The following is an 11,598-nucleotide window of genomic DNA, read 5'->3' as shown; positions in this document are numbered from 1 at the left end:
CAAATCTGTCCAGATTCAGGGACAATTTCTTCCCGGCTGCTCTCAGGCAACTGAACCATTCAAACGACAACTAGAGAGCGGTCCTGAGCTATCATCTACCTCATTGGAGACCCTCGGACTATCTCTAATCAGACCGTAATTGGTACATGTGACAATAAACAGACCTTTGCAACGGAAACTCGCAGTCTGTGGAATTCTCTGTCTCAGAGGGCGGTGGAGGCGGGTTCTCTGGATGCTTTCAAGAGAGAGCTAGATAGGGCTCTTAAAAATAGCGGGGTCAGGGGATATGGGGAGAAGGCAGGAGCGGGGCATTGATTGGGGATGATCAGCCATGATCACATTGAATGGCGGTGCTGGCTCGAAGGGCTAAATGGCCTCCTCCTGCACCTATTGTCTATTGATAAGGTCGAGGGGGAGGTCTCTGACAAAGAGCAATCCAACCAAGACCTCAACGGTGGAACAGGCAGAGGACGATGGCTCACCTTAGTGGAGCGTCACAACGGCTGGGAAGGCGGATGAAGGCTGCAGCAGAAAAGGGTCTCCGGTCGTCTTGGTCTCCACGCCACTGGATTCTGGCCTGGATCTGTCAAGGACCGTGTGGTGGCTGTCTGTGCATCAGTCTCCCCACGTTAAACAAAGTCACGCACAGGCATCCTCCATGAGAGGACAGTCATACTCGTTTCGAGCGACCGCCGATGATGAAGGGGAGGCGGCAAGAACTGAGGTGGACCTGGTGGGGGGGGGGGGGGGGGGGGGGGGGGGGGGGGGACAAAGAAGCGATGAGTGCTTTTTGTAACTTTGTGTCTGCTACTTTGGGGAACTCATCTGTGTACCTGTATGCAAAAAAAAAAATATTTCACTGCACCTAGCCATGTACAAGTGGCAATAAAGCATCTGAGGAAAGACATTCTTGCCATAGAGGGAGTACAGAGAAGGTTCACCAGACCGATTCCTGGGATGGCAGGACTTTCATATGAAGAAAGACTGGGTAGACTCGGCTTGTACTCACTAGAATCTAGAAGATTGAGAGGGGATCTTATAGAAACGTACAAAATTATTAAGGGGCTGTACATGCTAGATGCAGGAAGATTGTTCCCGATGTTGGGGAAGTCCAGAACAAGGGGTCACAGTTTAATGATAAGGGGGAAGTCTTTTAGGATTTTCTTTTCACACAGAGAGTGGTGAATCTGTGGATTTCTCTGCCACAGAAGGTAGTTGAGGCCAGTTCATTGGCTATATTTAAGAGGGAGTTAGATGTGGCCCTTGTGGCTAAAGGGATCTATGGAGAGAAGGTAGGTACAGGATACTGAGTTGGATGATCAACCATGATCATATTGAATGGCGGTGTAGGCTCGAAGGGCCGAATGGCCTACTCCTGCACCTAATTTCTATGTTTCTATGTTTCTATGTATGGAGAGAAGGCAGGTACAGGATACTGAGTTGGATGATCAACCATGATCATATTGAATGGCGGTGCAGGCTCGAAGGGCCGAATGGCCTCTACTCCTGCACCTATTATCAATGTTTCTATCATCATCATCAGTGCAAGTCCATGAATCACCCAAGCAGTTGAATGGAGATACAAGCAAGGTCAGATGCTGGTATCTGCTGCAGAACGCAGAGACACTGAGTTACTCCAGCACTTTAATTATGACCTGCGGTTCTTGGCTCGCTGAAGACAAAGGACTGGGCCACAGCACGTGTCCCAACCCCAGACCCCTCTGAGATACACCCAAAGATGATAGATCGATCAATCATGTTTAAGAAAGAACTGCAGATGCTGGAAAATCGAAGGTAGACAAAAGTGCTGGAGAAACTCAGCGGGTGCAGCAGCGTCTATGGAGCGAAGGAGATAGGCAACGTTTCGGGCCGAAACCCCATAGGAAGGAAATAGGTAACGTTTCGGGCCGAAACCCAAGGGGTTTCGGCCCGAAACGTTGCCTATTTCCTTCGCTCCATAGATGCTGCTGCACCCTCAGATTCAGATTCAGATTCAGATTCAATTTAATTGTCATTGTCAGTGTACAGTACAGAGACAACGAAATGCATTTAGCATCTCCCTTGAAGAGCGACATAGCAAACGATTTGAATTTAAAAAAAAAATAAGTGTGGGGGGGGTGGTGATTGGCAGTCACCGAGGTACGTTGTTCACCCGCTGAGTTTCTCCAGCACTTTTGTCCACCTATGATAGATCTATCATCTTTTCTTTGGATACAACACGCTCGCTCCCCTCTGAGATACAACGCACACTCGTTCTCCAAACTCGCTGGCGTTTTTGCATTGAGATTTTCCACAGGCAGAGCAGGAAATCTCCAGAGCTCGGCACTTTTTTTTTGTTTTTGGAAACATTAGCGGTGGAGGAGGGGTTTATGGAGGATTTAGGAAGTGTGTTTGCAGGGATGTGATTGGCAATTGCAAGGGCCCTGTTACAGCGGAGCAGTTCCGCTGGCTTTTGCAGTCTGCTGCTACCAAAGATCTTGGAGCATCTGCTCTAACATCTTTGGCCTTCTACCGTTCCCCGGTGGCTCGTAGCTCTGGGCGGCCGGAGAGGGAGGGAACAAGAATGCATTTGATTCAATGCAGCGGGGAGCGGGCGGACCGGAGCTGGAGATAGAGTCAGGCTCAGTCAGGAAGACTGCAGGAGCGATGGCCTCCTCCGCCTTGAGGCAACGCAAGGCGCAGCGGACCGGGGAAGAGGAGCCCCCGCCGCCGGTCGCTGAGACAGAGGAGCCGGGCAGGGGTCCGGCGAGGAGCGACCGCTCGGCCCTGCTGCTGCTGCTGTTCCTGTTCGGACTCGGGCTGGGACTGGCAGCCCTGGGCTGGAAATATTCATTGGAATACCAACGGGCCAAGCAAGTGAGTGTGTGTGTGTGTGTGAGAGAGAGAGAGACTAATGCCGCTGAGATATGCATCTCACTAAGTATTGAAATTAAAAATTTGGATTTGGAGAAATCATATCGATCAGAGAGGTTGTGTTTTGGGGCAGGTTTTTTTTTAACGCAGAGAACCAAAAAAATCCAGTGCATGTTTTCACCATGAAATCACACCGAGTCTTTCTCTAATTATGTCATCGGGAACCTAAGCTAGAACAGTTACTCCAGCACTTTGAGTCTTTGTTTGTAAACCAGCAACTGCAGTTCCTCATTTCCTCAGTCACCGATTCCTTCGCTCCACAGATGCTGCCCTCACCCGCTGAGTTTCTCCAGCATTTTGTCTGCCCTCATTTCCTCATATAACAGTACAGCACAGGAACCGGCCCTTCGGCCCACAGTGGCTGTGCTGCCAAGTTGCACTAATCTCTCCTTGCAGACTTTCGCTGTTCCTTCCATTTCCTAGAGCGTTTTGTAAATGCACTTGGGGCGAGTATCCAATGATCGATCTATCATCTTTGATTGTATCTCAGAGGGGTCTGGGGTTGAGACACGTGCTGTGGTCCAGTCCTTTGTCTTCAGCGAGCCAAGAGCCGCAGGTCACAAAGTGCTGGAGTAACTCAGTGTCTCTGCGTTCTACAGCAGATACCAGCATCTGACCTTCCTTGTATCTCCATTCAACTGCTTGGGTAATTCATGGACCTGCACTGATGATGATGATGATACCTTATTGTCACTTGATCCTGGCTAGGTGCAGTGAAAATCTTTGTTTTTGCATATACAGGTACACAGAGTCGCCCAAAGGCGCGGACGCAAAGTTACAAAACGCACTCATCGCTTCTTTGCCTCCCCCCTCCCCCACCGGGCCCCCATTAGTTCTCGGCGACAAGACTTTATTATCATTCAAAAATACACCAACAAATGCAAATCTGAAAGAAACTTTGTTGCATCTGGCTCATCGTGCAACATAAAATAACTTCTGAAGAAGGGTTTCGGCCCGAAACGTTGCCTATTTCCTTCGCTCCATAGATGCTGCTGCACCCGCTGAGTTTCTCCAGCTTTTTTGTGTAACCTTCGATTCTCCAGCATCTGCAGTTCCCTCTTAAACACATAAAATAACAAGAGTTGGATGATTAGCCATGATCATATTGAATGGCGGTGCAGGCTCGAAGGGCCGAATGGCCTACTCCTGCACCTAATTTCTATGTTAAAAGGACAAAATAGATAAAAAGATAAAATAGATAATAGAGGCGGCACATTTTCTGGAATTCAAGGGTCTATATGGGGTTGGACAGGCTAGATGCAGGAAGATTGTTCCCGATGTTGGGGAAGTCCAGGACAAGGGGTCGCAGCTTAAGGATAGAGGGGAAATCCTTTAGGACCGAGATGAGAAAAACATTTTTCTCACAGAGAGTAGTGAATCTGTGGAATTCTCTGCCACAGAGGTAGTTGAGGCCAGTTCATTGGCTATATTTAAGAGGGAGTTAGATGTGGCCCTTGTGGCTAAAGGAATCAGGGGGTATGGAGAGAAGGCAGGTACAGGATACTGAGTTGGATGATCAGCCATGATCATATTGAATGGTGGTGCAGGCTCGAAGGGCCGATGGCCTACTCCTGCACCTACACTATGTTCTATGTTTCTATGATGGCCCGGGGGGAGGCTGTTGCAAAACCTGGCCGTTCTGCTCCTTATACTGCGATACGTTTTGCCCTGAGGGCAGCAGAGTGAACAGTCCGTGATGGAGACGTGTGGGGTCTTCTATAATGCTGTTGTCCTTGGACAAGCAACGTTTGCACGCAATGTCCCGGACCGAAGGCCGCTCCACATCGGCCCAACCTCGTTCTCGAAACCCCGAGACTCCGTCCTTGGCCCCCATCAGACCTCGACCCTTCCCTACGATACAATGAATCTTTATTCATCCCCAGGAGGGAAGTTGGGCTGCCGAGAGTCACAACCAAAGGAGAAACTCAGGACATACTGGAGAATCTCAGCGGCATCTATGGAGCGAAGGAAATAGGTAACGTTTCGGGCCAAAGCCCTTCAGGAAGGAAATAGGTAACGTTTCGGGCCGAAACCCTGAAGGGTTTTGGCCCGAAACGTTGCCTATTTCCTTCGCTCCGTAGATACTGCTGCACCCACTGAGTTTCTCCAGCATTTTTGTCTACCTTCGATTTTCCAGCATCTGCAGTTCCTTCTTAAGTACTGAAGGACATTTTGGGTTGGGACCGAGGTTTGTTTTTACAAATTCTACCAAAAAGAAATCTGAATGCTATTTATTGTGTTGAGTGGTTTTTTTACTTGATGGCTGGGTATTTAAACAAGTGTTTATTTTTATAGGAGGATGCCCTGAAGTCACTTGGGAACGAAGGCTTGTTCTTGTTTTCCTCATTTGATGTCAACAACGACTTATACCTCAGTCCTGAAGAATTTAAACCCCTAGCTGAAAAATTAACAGGTACAGTATAATTCCTCTCTAATGGAGACCCAGACATACTGATCCGTGGGAAGGAACTGCAGATGCTGGTTTACACTAAAGATAGACACACAGAGTATTGGAGTAACTCAGCGGGTCAGGCAGCATCTCTGGAGAAAAGGAATAGGCTATATTTAAGAGGGAGTTAGATGTGGCCCTTGTGGCTAAGGGGATCAGGAGGTATGGAGAGAAGGCAGGTACGGGATACTGAGTTGGATGATCAGCCATGATCATATTGAATGGCGGTGCAGGCTCGAAGGGCCGAATGGCCTACTACTGCACCTAATTTCTATGTTTTTATGTTTCGAGTCGAGACCCTTCGTCGTAGTTTTGTGAGGATCTCGACCTGAAAGGCCACCTTTTCCTTTGCTCCAGAGATGCTGCCTGATCCTGACCCGCTGAGTTACTCCAACATTTTGGGTCTATTCCAGATATTTTGAGTCTGGTGTTCAATGTGGATTATTCAACATTTAATTCTGTGGTGTTAACAGCCCATGATGAAGGCCAGGTAAATGTAACCTTTTGTGTTTCCATATTATTTGATACAATAAAATCTGGTTGAGGAATAAGGGGTAGACCATTTAGAACGGAGATGAGGAAAAACGTTTTTACACCCAGAGAATTTTGAATCGGTGGAATTCTCCGCCTCAGAAGGCAGTGGAGGCTATTCTCTGGGTGCTTTCAAGAGAGAGTTAGAAGGCGCTCTTAAAGATAGCGGAGTCAGGGAATATGGTGAGAAGGCAGGAACTAGTTGCCAGAGGAGGTGGTGAAGACAAACATAGCCCTTTTAAGATGCATTTAGGCAACCACTTGAAAAGTCACGTCAAACGTTCACTGACATATACACAAGCACAGTGAGGTAGAGGTACAATGAAAATCTTACCTGTAGCAACATCACTTGCCCGGGTTGGGCGCATGGTTAGAAGGGTCAGCATGGCCGTAGTGGGCCGAAGGGCTCCTTTCTCTGCTGTGTGTCTCTGTGACTGAATGTGTTCTGTATGCCTGCAGGAATCAGCCAAGCGCCCGACTATGAAAGTGACGGAGAGACGGATCCTAACGCGGAGACGTTGACAATCGAAGCTGAGTTCCAGCCTCTGATGATGGAATCTATGACCAAGAGCAAAGATGGGTTTCTTGGAGTGAGTGGGCGTTGCCTTCCACCTTTTGTTCACGGGTTTGGTTTGTGCACTTGCATTACCCAGGCAGCATCTCCTCGAAGTTTAATTCAGTTTAGTTTAGAGATACAGCGCTGAAACAGGCCCTTCGGCCCACCGAGTCCATGCCGACCAGCGATCCCTGTACGTTCCTGCACACACTGGGGACAATTCTACATGTGCACCAAGCTAATTCGCTTACAAACCTGTACGTCTTTGGAGTGTGGAAGGAAACCCAAGATCTCGGAGAAAACTCACGGGGAGAACGTGCAAACTCCTTTCAAACAGCATCCGTAGTCGGGATCGAACCCGGGTCTCTGGCGCTGTGAGGCAGTAACTCTACCGCTGCGACACCGTGCCGCCCAGGTTATTCTCAACCAGGGACACAAGTAGGAGTGTCTTGGTATTTATAACAGTATGGATTTTTTTAGGGGGGGGGGTTTCAGGTAACAATTGTGCAGCCATCCATTGTACATCTAAATAGGATAAAATATTCTTAATGCAGGAATCATTCATTGTGTAAGGAGACGGTGTGGAATATTGTGCTGTCCAATTGATATAAAACGTCATTTTTAAGCACAGAAACTAATTAAGGTGAACGGAACGATGGCGTTTATATCTGGGGCACAAGGAGGAAGATTAGGTGTGTGGAGGAGAGGCTGGTTTATACCGAAGATAGACACAAAATGCTGGAGTAGCTCGGAAAGGCAGCATCTCTGGAAAGAAGGAATGGTTGACGTTTCAGGTCGAGACCAGCTCCTGCTGATTAACGTGGGGCATCGAGAGCTAAACTGGCCACCATGTCTGGGAAAGGATAGATTGGGCTAGGAGCAACGACAGCAGGAATGAACCAGTTATACTTGGGTTCGACTGCAAGGAGCTAAATTGCCATCAGTTTCTCTCGAATTTGGAATCCTAAGAATTAGAGGGTTTAGTGGTATAGAGAGGTTAGATAGACTTGGATTGTTTTCTCTGGTGTGTCAGAAGTTGAGGGGAGACCCGATAGAAGTATCGAAAATTGCTAGAAACAATGAGAAGGTCGATGGTCAGAATCTTTTTACCTTGGGTGGAAATGTCCAACGCTATTTTCAGGATGTAAAAGGGAAGGTTTAAAAAAGGTGTGTGGGGCAAGTTTTTGTTTTACACAGGGAGTGGTGGGTGCTCAGAATTCGCTGCCAGGGGTGGTGGTGGAGGCAGATATGATCGGGGCATTTAAGAGGCCCTTTGGGAGACCCATGTGTATGCGGGGCGGAGGAGCCATTCATGCTTAAATTAGTTACTGTTAGTATATTATAGTATTTTGTATAGATATTTCTAGCTGTATCTTTTTTGAATGACAGGGGGAGGGATTCTGATACATAAATGGGCTTGTCTTACCTTGAACTAAGCAAATGACAGAGAGCGGTCAGTTGAGACGGGAGCTGGCACGGGAAAGAAGGCAGAGTTTGTTTTAACAGTTCAGATAGTAAGAACGGAAAGCTACAATTAGTATAACAAATATAGAGTTCACTTCTTTGTTTGTACTTCAACAAAGAATCAATAACGACTGGAAGATTCCTTTATTTAACATCGACTGCGTAAATTCCACTGCTCCCTGCCAGCGTAGTCATGGCAATCAAAAGTGGGACATTAGAAAGATAAGAAATTGCCATTACACGGGGAATGGAGGGATGAAAAAGTTCACTTAAAAAGATAGACGAGGTACAAATTCTTATCGCTATATTTAAGAGGGAGTTAGATGTGGCCCTTGTGGCTAAAGGGATCAGGGGGTATGGAGAGAAGGCAGGTACGGGATACTGAGTTGGATGATCAGCCATGATCATATTGAATGGCGGTGCAGGCTCGAAGGTCCTGCACCTAATTTCTATGTTTCTATGTTTAAGACCATACAAAGCTTTAATTTGACGTCTGATGGGTGTGGACCCAGGGACCCTGAGGCAACAGTTTTACGTCTGAATCTCCAGCAGCACACACACAGAAATACCAGAAAACAAGGGTTAATATACCTACAGACACCTCCAAATATGGAGTTGTTTTTCACTCTTTGCCAAAAGCCAGTCATCCCAATGGCATCCTCTGGCCCCTTCTTATCTGATTAACCTCTTCAACTTACATAAAAAACCTTGTAAGAGAGCTGTGAATTATTCAACTTAAGGAAAGAAAAACCTTGGTCATGATGATTTTGGCCAAAGCAATACAATTGGCTTTTTACAACAGGAAAGCTTAAATATGACAACAATCAATTAATAACTAACTCTATCAGGGATATGGATCAGGTGCAGACTTGGCATCATGGTCAGCACTGACGTTGTGAAGAGGGGAGGAGGACCAGGCGCCGGATACATTGTAGCTTTGTCGTCGCCCTTTACGTAGTGACTATTTGTATACCATGGGAATGTCACTGTGGCTTGCCACATGTGTCAATACAGCATTCAATCATTCATTCAATCATTCATTCATTCATCCATCCATTCATTCATCCATTCAATCATTCATTCATTCATACATGATGCCAAGTCTGAAAGCAGATTTCGAGCAATGTCCTGGTCAGTTGTTTGAAAGCATTTGAAGCAATGGTTTAGAGATGTTGCATGTTTTCTTGTGTTCCAGGTCTCCCATGGCACCCTGTCTGGTCTGAGGAGCTGGAAAACTGCGGAAACGCCCACTGCTGTGTTCAGCACCAGCCTGTTTAAGGCCTTCCTCCCTCTGAAGAATACATTTGAGCTGGGAGAGGCGTGGTGGATCATCCCCAGCGAGCTAAACATCTTCACCGGGTACCTCTCCAACAATCGCTTTTACCCGCCGACACCACGAGGGAGAGAGGTAATGTAATGGCTTTCCCCCTCTGCTGTTTGATCCATCTCGCCCACACCACCGTACCACTGTAAATGTGTCCTGTAAAAATGACGGAGAATGATCAGTGGTGCTCGACCCAAAACGTCGCCTATTCCTTCTCTCCATAGACGCTGCCTCACCCGCTGAGTTCCTCCAGCATTTTTGTCCACCTTCCATTTTTTCCAGCATCTGCAGTTCTTTTTTAAACAGTGGTACTTTATTTGTCACCGTACCGAGGTACAGTGACAATAGACAATAGGTGCAGGAGTAGGCTATTTGGCCCTTTGAGCCAGCACCGCCATTCAATGTGATCATGGCTGATCATCCCCAATCAGTACCCCGTTCCTGCCTTCTCCCCATATCCCCTGACTCCGCTATTTTGAAGAGCTCTATCTAGCTCTCTCTTGAAAGCATCCAGAGAACCGGCCTCCACCTGAGGCAGAGAATTCCACAAACCCACCACTCTCTGTGAGAAAAAGTGTTTCGTGTATACAGTTCAGTGCAGGTATCACTATACATAAGCACTTAGATGCATCTCAGATACAATACGTGTACAGTAGTCAGACAGTATTCTAAGTCGGCAGATTTGGAGCCGTTTTCAAGTCCCAGTTGTATAGGTATAGAAGGACTGGGCGACGTTTCGGGTCGAGACCCTGGAAGGGTCTCGACCCGAAACGTCACCCATTCCTTCGCTCCAGAGATGCTGCCTGTCCCGCTGAGTTACTCCAGCATTGTGTGTCTACCTTTGAGTTTAACCAGCATCTGCAGTTCCGTGCATGTGTAGATTTCTTAACTTGGCCATGAAGGCCTGTTGACCTGGTGTCACAGGGTCGGCCCGGTCATTGGTCCTTCTCTCCATCGCTGCTCCACCGCTCTGTGTCAGTGGAGGTCACATCTGGGCCACGTGCTGGGCCTCTTGGAGTGATGCCAGGTCCAGGTCCAGAGAAGAAATAACTGACGATGGGGCCCAGACCCAAAACGTTGCCTGGCCATGTTCTTCAGAGATGCTGCTTGACCCGCTGAGTTGCTCCAGTACTTTGTGTCTTGGTTTTTAAACCGGCAACTGCAGTTCCTTGTGTTTAGTTGGGTTTTAATTTAGTGATTCAGCGTAGGATCTGGCCCTTCGGCCCATTGTGTCTGCGCCAACTAGCGATCGCCCGTACACCAGTTCTATCCCACACACTACGGACAGTTTACAGAAGAAACATTTACCTGCAACAGTGCACGTCTTTGGAAAGAAACCAGAGCACCCGGAGAAAACCCACACCATCACAGGGAGAACAAACGTTGCCTATTTCCTTCACTCCATAGATACTGCGGCACCCGCTGAGTTTCTCCAGTACTCGTCTACATACAAACTCCGTACAGACAGCACCCGTAGTCAGGATTGAATCTGGGTCATAGAAACATAGAAACATAGAAATTAGGTGCAGGAGTAGGCCATTCAGCCCTTCGAGCCTGCACCGCCATTCAATATGATCATGGCTGATCATCCAACTCAGTATCCGGTACCTGCCTTCTCTCCATACCCTCTGATCCCCTTAGCCACAAGGGCCACATCTAACTCCCTCTTAAATATAGCCAATGAACTGGCCTCGACTACCCTCTGTGGCAGAGAGTTCCAGAGATTCACCACTCTCTGTGTGAAAAAAGTTCTTCTCATCTCGGTTTTAAAGGATTTCCCCCTTATCCTTAAGCTGTGACCCCTTGTCCTGGACTTCCCCAACATCGGGAGCAATCTTCCTACATCTAGCCTGTCCAACCCCTTAAGAATTTTGTAAGTTTCTATAAGATCCCCTCTCAATCTCCTAAATTCTAGAGAGTATAAACCAAGTCTATCCAGTCTTTCTTCATAAGGCAGTCTTGACATCCCAGGAATCAGTCTGGTGAACCTTCTCTGCACTCCCTCTATGGCAATAATGTCCTTCCTCAGATTTGGAGACCAAAACTGTACGCAATACTCCGGGTGTGGTCTCACCAAGACCCTGTACAACTGCAGTAGAACCTCCCTGCTCCTATACTCAAATCCTTTTGCTATGAAAGCTAACATACCATTCGCTTTCTTCACTGCCGGGTCTGTGGCGCTGTGAGGCAGCAACTCTACCGCTGCGCCACCGTGCCATCCTTGCGCTGCCGTATCTCGAAGGAATTCTGTCCCTTCATATGGAGGCAGCTGTGGTGTGTACGTTGAGTGGTCTGTGCTTTTGTACATCTCCAGAGTGTATCTTCTTTCTTGAAACAGGTCCTTATTCATAAACTTCTCGC

At 47.6% G+C, this 11,598-nt stretch overlaps 1 protein-coding gene across 1 annotated transcript in view; it reads left to right on the top strand.

The window, feature by feature from the left end:
* The first annotated feature begins 2,375 nt into the window (after positions 1 to 2,375).
* The window catches only part of selenon (selenoprotein N), a 19,754-nt gene continuing 10,531 nt past the window's right edge, over positions 2,376 to 11,598 (top strand). The window contains 5 exon segments of the mRNA XM_055656582.1: positions 2,376 to 2,856; positions 5,209 to 5,326; positions 6,353 to 6,483; positions 9,109 to 9,321; positions 11,576 to 11,598. The exon segment at positions 11,576 to 11,598 is cut by the window's right edge and continues 102 nt beyond it. Coding sequence (XP_055512557.1) covers positions 2,578 to 2,856; positions 5,209 to 5,326; positions 6,353 to 6,483; positions 9,109 to 9,321; positions 11,576 to 11,598 — 764 coding nt within the window. The 5' untranslated portion in view covers positions 2,376 to 2,577.

This window comes from Leucoraja erinacea, chromosome 26 (genome assembly GCF_028641065.1).
Source record: "Leucoraja erinacea ecotype New England chromosome 26, Leri_hhj_1, whole genome shotgun sequence".
Classification (NCBI taxonomy): domain Eukaryota; kingdom Metazoa; phylum Chordata; class Chondrichthyes; order Rajiformes; family Rajidae; genus Leucoraja; species Leucoraja erinaceus.
The sequence above is the reverse complement of the archived record's forward strand: the minus strand, read 5'-3'. Positions and strand labels throughout refer to the sequence as shown.